This window comes from Epithele typhae (genome assembly GCF_022376455.1).
Source record: "Epithele typhae strain CBS 203.58 chromosome Unknown BXZ73scaffold_95, whole genome shotgun sequence".
Taxonomy (NCBI): Eukaryota; Fungi; Basidiomycota; class Agaricomycetes; order Polyporales; family Epitheliaceae; genus Epithele; species Epithele typhae.
In genome coordinates, this window is record NW_025954286.1 from 76,709 (window position 1) to 86,061 (window position 9,353).

At 63.8% G+C, this 9,353-nt stretch overlaps 1 protein-coding gene across 1 annotated transcript; it reads right to left on the bottom strand.

Moving 5' to 3' along the window:
* Positions 1–754: 754 nt before the first annotated feature.
* On the bottom strand, positions 755–6,662 carry BXZ73DRAFT_106947 (uncharacterized protein; the record flags this gene model as incomplete). Its single annotated transcript, XM_048016779.1, has 7 exons — positions 755–1,188; positions 1,247–1,635; positions 3,081–3,618; positions 3,670–4,936; positions 5,008–6,229; positions 6,347–6,536; positions 6,605–6,662. 7 exons carry the CDS (start codon positions 6,660–6,662, stop codon positions 755–757), a joined length of 4,098 nt encoding a protein of 1,365 aa, XP_047872228.1.
* Between the last annotated feature and the right edge of the window lie 2,691 nt (positions 6,663–9,353).

Consider the following 9,353-nt stretch of genomic DNA (forward strand, 5'->3'; position numbering starts at 1 on the left):
AGTAGTCGTGTACTTTGTTTCGTGGGGATGCATACCGCCCTGGTATGAGTACGGACTCGTCAGCATCTGTTATGCAAAGGCGAAATGAAGCTCACTTGTGCGAGGACCAGTCGGCTCTCTGGCAGCTCTGGTTGCAGTACTTGGTGACAAGGCACGCGCTGCACTCCTTTAGCTCTCGAGAGCGTCGTCCACAGTTCATACACCGGTGTCGAAGAGCGACCTCAGCGAGCGCAGTGACATGCATGTTCGGCCCGATGATCGCAAAAAGGGTTGGGAATACGTCGGGGATTCGAGGACTCGCCCTCCATTGCCTTCGTCTCGGTCATGAAGCATCTTCCACCTGCGTGTGTGGCGAGGGAGAAGTAGCGACGACGTCGGTGCCAGCCTCTTACTAATGCCACTGTGGCCGTCATGCGCGTGTTTCGTGGCAGCGATCCACGTGGCTTGCATCATCCTTATTTCCATAATCAAGCGCTCATTGCATGGTGCGCCTCTCGAACGTGGTGGTGGGCGAGTCAGGCTCGTGGCCGCCGTGGGCGCGTCTCCAGCCACACACAAGACCGGATCTGGAAATGACAGAGTGGTACAATTCTCTCAGTGAGCGTACATACAATCAGGCTACACATATGGTCCACGCTCTGCACCAGGTCTAGTCGGGGTTGGTGCACTGGTGGTCGGCGCGCAGTCTCAGCAGCGAGACACCACCCTCAGACAGCACCAGCCTAGAAAAACAAGTGGAAGCTCAAAACTCGCTTCAAGACCGCGGCATCTCCAGCATCTCCCACGTCCGTTCCAGCATCTCGTCGATCCTCAGCGAGGTCTTGTACCGCGCCTGCCACTCCGGCCTGCGCATCCGCTCCCAGTCAAAGTCCGGCCGCTCCCTGTATATCCACCTCTTCCCCGCCCGCACCACCGCCCCACCGACGAGCCGCGGGCGCCGCCCCTCCCCCCGCGGCGGGCGCGCGACCAGCGGCGGCCCCACCCCGTCCGCCAAGAGCATCGTGAACGTGTGGAGCAAGTCCGCCAGCACGTCCACCTCCGCCGCCGCCAGCGCGTCCCCGACGCGGGGGCGGTAGACCGGGTACGCGCGCACGACGGTCGCGCGGAGGCGCTCGACGAAGAACTCGACGGGGAGGAAGCCGAGCGGCGCCGCGTGCGCCCACGGTCCTTGAACGCGTGCTCGTTCCGCTGCGCCGCGCGCACGCGCTCGAACGGGTCGTCCCCCGGTGCGGCGGCGACCGCGGACCAGGACGGGGTGCTGCCATCCGAGGTGGGGGGGCGGCGCCCCCGGCGCCGTGGCAGAGCACCGCGTGCGCGCGCAGCTGGAACCGCGACGGCGGCGCGCTCGCGGCGCGCGCGCCGCGGCGGTCGAGGAGCTTGATGCAGAGGTACGCGTTCGAGCGGACAAAGTCTTCGGCGGTGAGCACGGTGCCGGCCTGCGCGGGGTTGAAGAGCGAGAGGGTGTGGTCGTGTGGGGCGCGGTGGGCGACGGCGTTGGCCATGAGCGTCAGCGCGTGGTCGTGCGTGTTTGCCCAGTCGCGGATGGTCGCTGCGAGCTCGGCGTGGCACGAGTAGCGAGAGAGGAGATGCTCTTGGAGGAGGCGAGCGCTTTGCTGCCGCGGGACGCATACTGCTCTGTGGGGTGGGTGAGTACAGTCTGCACCAAAAAAGTTGAATGCCTACTTGTGTATCGGCCAATCTTCTTTCTGACATCCTCGACTGCAGTACTTCGTCACCACGCACGCACTGCACTCTTTCAGCGCCCGGGAGCGCAGACCGCAGCGCATACAGCGATGTCGAAGAGCGACGTGAGCGATTGTCACGAGAGACTGGTTTGGCCCCAAGATCGCGGAACGAAACGGATGAAAGTCTTCCAGTCCGTTTAGTCCGGAATACATCTTCCACGACGATAGCTTATCGACGGCCTCGTTGAGATGTTGGTGGGCAATCAGAAAGCGGCTTACGGGCGCTAAGAAAGGGCTCTTTGGATCTTGGGGGAGTTGAATTTGTCCACGTGCTCGCCTCGTGGCGAATATATACAAGGGTCTTTAGTGCGGATTTATTGGTCTCGTCCCCAGCCGCTCTGCTGGCGGGGTGCGGTACAGAGCGGCTGGGGACGAGACCAGAATTTATGGTGCTGCTATATCAGTACATGGGACGAGGCCGCTATGCATGAACTTTTTGTCTCCGCAGCACGCATCCAGAAGATAGATCGCGGCCTCCCCGCTCAAATTCAAATCTCCGAGGCACTGCACCGGTACCAATCCATATGGCAGCAGCTTCTGGGGCCGTGATGGACTTCGCCACCGCAAGGAGGCGATGCCCCCTTCGCGCATCGCTCGGAGCCTGGAGGCCCATCGCCACCCATCAGAAAGGCATCACACCAAACGAGAAGCACGCTCCTTCTTGACCTCGGGTCGCGCGGGGACGGGGATGGGGACGGAAGAGTCGTGGGTAACGGAGTTGATACAGCGTCGACCGGACGTGCGGCCGAATCACAAAGGAGTGTGCGACGTAGAGTGGATCTGCGAGCAAGGGCGAGAACAGAGCGAGGCGGAGGGTGCACAATACATAAAAGCCCGCGGGCGAGAGGACAGGACAGCGCCGAGTACGGGAGGACACGGGCGAACAGGCGAACGGAAGGAGAGATGAAATGATATCGGATACACACGGGGCGGGCGAGCAGTGGTGGTACAGACAGAGCTTCCTCCCAAGGTGAGAACGGACGGAGCGAATAGTGGACAGGCGAACGAAAGCGAGGCGAGGAGCGGGTGGACGTGCAGCGTGGAGCGATATGTACAGGTGCCGGAGAGTGATGGGGGACGCGGAGAGATGAGCCGTGGCAGGGTGTCAAGAGAGGGGGGAGTGCGGTAGGTACATAGATAACAAAGTACAATATGATACGCTCAAACGAATGTGAGGGAGTGCGACAAACGCGCGGATTTGGAATGAGTGACTAAGGTAAGAGTACTTGACGACGACGGAAATAGAAACGAGAGGTAGCCAGAGCCGGGATCGAAGGTAGCTCTTCAAGTCGAGTATGGAGGTCGGTGGAGGGGACAGACGGACGAACTCCTCACGTCGCCTTCCCCGTCAGCGTCTGCACGAGGCCCTTGATCCCACCAAACCGCCGGCCGCTCGGGGCCCCGCCCCCGTTGCGCGAGAACGGGGTGGCGGCGCCGCCATTCGAGCGCGGCGGGCCCGCGCCCACGGCGCCAACGAGTCGTGCGAGAGCAGGCCCATCTTCATCAGCTTTTTCTCGCGCGCGCGCTGGCGATCCTGCTCGCTCAGCGTCCGCTGCGCGACGATGTCCGGCGACGCGTGCCGCGGCGGCGCCGTGGCGATGCGCGAGAGCGGGACTCCGAACGACGGCCTTCCGCTCGAGTCGTGGTCGAGCGAGGCGGGAGGACGACAGGTCGCACCCCTCGGGGTCGGGCGTGCGCGAGCGGACGATGCGCGGTGGCGGCGGCTGCGGGAGGGTTTTGGTGGAGAGAGGGGCGCGAGAAGCGGTGAACTGTCCGCGAGGAGAAAGCAGCTGGCTGCCGGAGAGCGTGGGCTTGTGGCCGGGCGAGACGGGCTGCCTGAGGAAGCCGGACTGCGCTTCACTAGAAGAGTCGCCTGTGGAGGAAGTTTGAGCACCAATACCAGATCCACAGACCACATGAATACTGACCGTCTGCGGTGTGTGGCGCTTCCCCTTGCCCCGCTTCGACGCAGGCACGGCGCTGATCATCGGCCGCTCCTCGAGGCTAAACTTGCGAACGTCGAACTCGCTCGCACGCGGCCTGAGCGGATCCGCCCGCGTCCGCGCCTGGCTTGGCGTGGTCGGACTCCCAACGGGCGTCTCAAGCTCTGCCGACGCCCCGGTGCCCTGCCGCTCCTTCTCCTTGAATCGACGTTCGAGCGCGAGCACCTCCCCGTACGCGGCGAGCCGCGCGCTGAGCGGCGTCCGTCCAGATGGCAGCGCGCCGCTGCTCGGCGCCGGGGTGAGCGCCCCGTCCGCCCCGATGGTCGACGTAGAGCTGGGCCGGGCCGCGGGCACGTCAAGCTCAACGCCACTCATGTCCATGATGCTCTTCTGCGCGCGAGCGACGAGCGCCTCGGCCTGCGCGTGGCTCGAGATCGCGCGGATGTCGATGTCGAGCGGGGGCGGGACGTGCCGCGCAGCGCGCGAGGGGCTGAGCGTGCGCGCGGGGCTGCGCTCGCGCTCCCCGAAGTAGTTCGCGCTCCCGCCCGAGACGGAGGAGTTGGTGCGCTGGCGGAGGTGGTCGCGCTCGCGCGCCTTCTCGTCCTCCACGGACGTGGCGTCAAGCGGAAGGTCGAGGGGGAGGGAGTCGGGTGAGAGGAAGTGTGGGCTGAAGCTGGGCCCTGGACCTGGCGTCTCGGGCATGCTTGCCTCCGTGCTGGTGCTGATGCTCCCGAAGCTGTCACCGCGGACGCGGTTGTCGATCCCGTGTGATGGTTGCAAGCGCGAGTCGCTCGTGGACGCAACCGATTGCTCAACGGGGAGAGGTTCTGGCGGCGGGCGGTTGATACTGAACGGGCAGTCAAATTCGTATCCGGCGGGATCGTTGGCGGTGGTGGGCGAAGGGAGGGAGCCATTCGAGGACGCGCGTGAGCGTTGAGAACCATTCGACGGTCGACGCTCAAGAGTGCGCGCCTCTGACTTGAGCTCGTGTAGACGCGTCTTGCTTTCTGGAGCGAGGGGTATGCCGAGGCCGAGGCGGGGAGAAATAACCTCGCCGTAGCCGTCGGGCTCAAAGTCGTCGTCCGCCTCATCCGCATCCTCATCGTCCAGGACCGTGGCGTGTCGATTTTGAGAGTAATCGGACTCTTCATTCTTGAGGTCCGCGGTTCGTGAGCGTTGGTGGGAAATTGAGGGGCTATCCCTGCCTGATGAGCCCCTATCCGACGTCTCGAGACCCAACGCGGACCGCTTGCTCGACACAGACGGCATCGTGGCTCAGAGTCGAACCTAAGAGAGCGCAATGGTGCCGTGCCATCTACCAATCCAAGGCCAATCGGTGGCTGGAACTGGGTCTGACCGGACGACGCGGACCGGGCGTGGGGCCGGAGGATACCGGGACGGACCTGCGGGCTCCTGTGCGCTGCATTCTGGGGCGACGGCAGAGGTTTATTCGTGTCGAGCGAGGTGCTCGAGGAGCGGCCGCGCATGCGTTCGGCCGACAGCTTGCGGTGGAGTTCGACCGCGAGTGGGGGATAACTCGCGTCAACCGACGCCTCGCTCTCGCTCCGGAGACGACTGCGCGAGCTCGGTACGGTGGACAACACGGGCGGGAACGGCGACGAAGCGGCCGACGGGAGGAGGCCCGACTCAGACGCGCGGGTCTTGAGCGGGGAGTGGGACGAGGACGAGCCCCTGCTGCGCTCGCGTTCGCGGTCAGGGGCAGGTGATGCCGACGCCGACGTCATCGGAGAGCTGCTGGACGCATAGCCGGACAAGCTCTCTTTCCCTTCAGGGGTTGGCGGGGCGCCCGGGGTCGACGACGACGACTCGCCCGCAGCCTTCTTGAACATATGTAGAAGTGAGAGCTTGCCGCGCAGCCGACCAGGCGTGGACACGGTAGACACAGCCGGCGATCCCGACTGGTCCGCATCGGTGCCAGCTGAGCGCGGTCGGCGGCAGTGAGAGACAGACGCTTGTCTCGATGACCGGTGTGGGGGATGATTGGAGCTTTGGGTGGGATATTGGGAAGTGGACTGGGACGGAGAGTCGAATATGTGCGGGAGGGAAGGTCGTCGTGGCGGGAACTCCTGCGCGGTGGAGGTGGCGGGTGAAGAATCTGATGAGCCCACATCACCCGCGAACTCCTGCGGGATGGTGCCGCCAGAGGGAGGCGTGGGCGCGGGTCGGAGCATGTGGAAGGCGTTGTCTATGGAGCGCTTCACCTTGAGCTTCTTCTCGTGCACCTTGCACTCGATGTTGTCCAGGCGCGAGCTCGGTTCGGGATCTGGGGACGGCACGTGGAGCACCTCGCGCTCGCGGAGGTCCTTGTCCTTCTCATGGGACCACTTGGAGAGGAGTTCGGCGCATCGTGCGTAGCCGTTCTGGCGCGCGAGGCCCTCGGCGGTCACCCCGTGCTTGTCGGGGCGGTCGGGGTGGGCGCCATGGAGGAGGAGCGTCAAGACTACGTGCTCATGGCCGTTCGCGGCGGCAAAGTGGAGGGGAGTCGCGCCAGAGGTACCCACGATGGGGGCGGAGGCATCTCTGTGTTTGTCGCTCAAGTACTTACGGGGAAGCCTGGGCGAGCGCGGCGGGTGCGCATTGCGAGAGCACGGGGTCTTGTCAACTTTGCGGGACATCGGAGGAAGCGGGGGGACGCACCTGGGCGCATTTACATCCGCGCCTCGATTGATGAGCAAACGGACCACGAGATCGTTCCCTCCAGAGCACGCGACGTGGAGGGGGAGGACACCATCGAGGACAGAGTTGACGGGTTGACCGTGATCGAGGGCGTAGGTGACGAGGCCAAGGTTCCCAGAAGAGGCGGCAGAGTGGAGGCCGAGATGGGGGACTGGTGCAGCCAGAGGAAGGGGGAGGTGGTCAAAGAAAAGAAGAGCACGGGAGTACGCGCATACATACAGTCCAAAGTCACGTTGTACTTGGCCTCTGCGCGCTGGGTGCGCGAAACCACGGGCATGGGGAGGAGAGACAGGCAGAAAGATAATGCGGAGGTGCAGGACGCAGGCTGGAGGACGCAGGCACTGAGACCGCGAGAGCGGTTCAGGCGCTTGCGCTGGGCGAGTTTGCGGAGAGTGGGAGAGGTCGGATGGTGCCACTGGGTCGAGAGACGGGTCGAGATCAGCTCATGGGGCGGGGACGCGCGCAGGCGGGCGGGGCGGCAGACGCGAGGGGGGGAGCGGGGGCGGAGGAGAGGAAAGGAGGGGAGGTGAGGAAGAAAAGCGGACGGACGAGAAGAGGCGGCACAAGCCACGGGCGTCTGCACGAGCGCCGGGAGGAGGTCTGCCAGGCGAGCGGCCGGGCTTGGCCCAATCAAGTCCGCATCGGTCCTCTTCGGGGTCTTCCCCTCCTCTCCACCTCTCTGCTTCCGGCCTCCTCCTCGAGAGCTGGCTGCTGCCCTCAGGCCTCGGCGCTTCAGCGCCGAGCGCGATAAGCAACTGCTCGTGCCGCCTTCCTCCGTCCCGAACGGTGCTTAGCCTATCCCCACCACTGCTCCGCTCGCCCATGCGCCCCAAGAGCATCCACGACGGCCCTGGCCTCTGCCCAGCTCTCGATATCCTGCTCGATGGTGTGCATCGCAGCCGGCGACTTGTCGACCCAAACCTCCGCGGGGCGATGCGCCAATATCCGGCCTGCGCCCTTCCGGACCCGCCCGGATGCCGCCCGAAGCTGGAGACGGTCCATCGCGGGCGAGTTCACTGCGGGCGCGCGTCGCAGGAAGCGTCCGATAGAGTACTCGAATCAACCCCCGATCCAGCAGCCCGTCCCGCATATTGGCCCCACCATCGCCGCCAACGAGCTGGGTCGTGCGCGAGAAGGGAGCGCGCCGTTCGCCCGCGCATGGCGCATATCAGACCAACAAGAAGACGTTTTGCGTTGTGCGATGCGAGAAGCGTGCCAGCCAGCCAATGACCAACGGGTCACCGGGATGACCGGGCGTGCGGAGCTGGAGCGGCACACGAGATCGTCCCCGTCAGAACGTGGCGCCGCCTGAATCGAACATGCCATATGCGGCCAGATTTCAGACTCAGAGTTCACGTTCCGCGAGGGAGCACGACGGGTGTGGCCACTGGCCAGGCCGTCTACCTCCACTCTTCCAGCATTCCGTTCGCTTGCGCTCTGGTTCTCGGTGGGAGGATGGCGAGTCCGAGAAGCTCGCTGTCGAGATGACGGATGGGTGATGTCTCCCTCGTCGACCAGCCACACCGTGATGGTCGCGGTGCATTCCCACCTTCGAACTTCCAACGCTTCGACCACCATTGATTTCAAGTGCGTCCGCTTCCTTTCGTCAATGGTCGCAGCACGCATGGTCCCATCTTTCCATCTAACCGCACATGCATTGTCCCCACTGCCCACAGTCCCCGTCAGGCTGCGGCCCGGGCCAGATCCCCGTCGACTGGCCGACCGTCGCAGTCGCCCCTAAGCAATCCCGCTATCGGTGTCATTGCTGATCTGTCCGCTTCGTCACAGTCGCACGACCTCTCAGTCAACTCTCTGACTCATGCATGATCACTTCGCCGCGGGTCCGTCGCGCACAATCTGCCTCCCAGGACTGGCACCCACACGCCAATCGCGGACAGATACTCCACTGGACGCCCCAGATGCGGGCGCGACGCCGTGTCCGGTGAACACACTAGCAAAAGTTGGAACGCGTAAGTCTGTTACACTTACAGTCTCCACCTGTCCACCGTTGCCTTCGGCGTACCAGAATGCTCACCGGCCCGGTCTTCTGTCATAGATCCTCGCATTTATCAGTGATCTGTGGCCGGCGCTCACAATCGCCTCTCGCGGATGTTTCGAACTTGCAGGCACCCTCCAGTGCTGTTCCTGAAGCGGTCCCAATTCGTTCTCATTCCAAGTCGCCGTGGGACGTGCGGTGCGGGCTCGCGGAGGCATAATGTCTCCGAGCACTGCGTCCACTGAGCACAGCCTCGCTCTCAGGAACGGGCACCCACAGGCTCACAGGTCTGCATGGCGACGAGACATAACGCTGCCGAAGCGTAATCCTCTCGGAGCACTGACAATTCGTCAGGAACTGCCTCCGAGCCCCCAGGTCACGCCGTGCTTCAGCGCCGGTATCCATCGTACCGCTGTGCGGAGCCCACACAATCGCTTCATCGTGCATCCCCGGCACAGCACGACGCCCGCGCAGCCTGGCTCCATTCGCGCTTTTGACATGTCGGCGTGGGCCCCGTATCCGGAGGGTGTCAGTCGATGCTTGTCAACCGCTGGGATTTTCTTAACCCACGTCTTGGGCGTCGATACAGGCCCGTGGCGCAAGCTACCGACCATCGACGTCAAGCGCGCGCTCTTCAGGCTTCTGAATTGGTCTGTGCGAGTCCACGTCCGGCGCTATGGGCACCGCGCTAGCTGATAATGATGCTTTGATGAAGTCGACCGTACTTTGTGATTTCTGTGCTGCCACTGAGTTACGCTAGGCCCGAAAAGCAGACGGGAAGGTTCATGATAATTGATTGGGCGTTTTGGGAAGGGTCATAAGCGGAGTGCTGGGTAAGTATGTCGTATGTACGTGAGCCGGAGAGCGCCTGGTGAGCCCGTGATCATTTTCTTTCGCCACGCTGATCGTGCACGGATGCACAATGTGCCGCACTTTGTGCTCGACCCAGTACAGGAGCCCTCGAGGACGTGA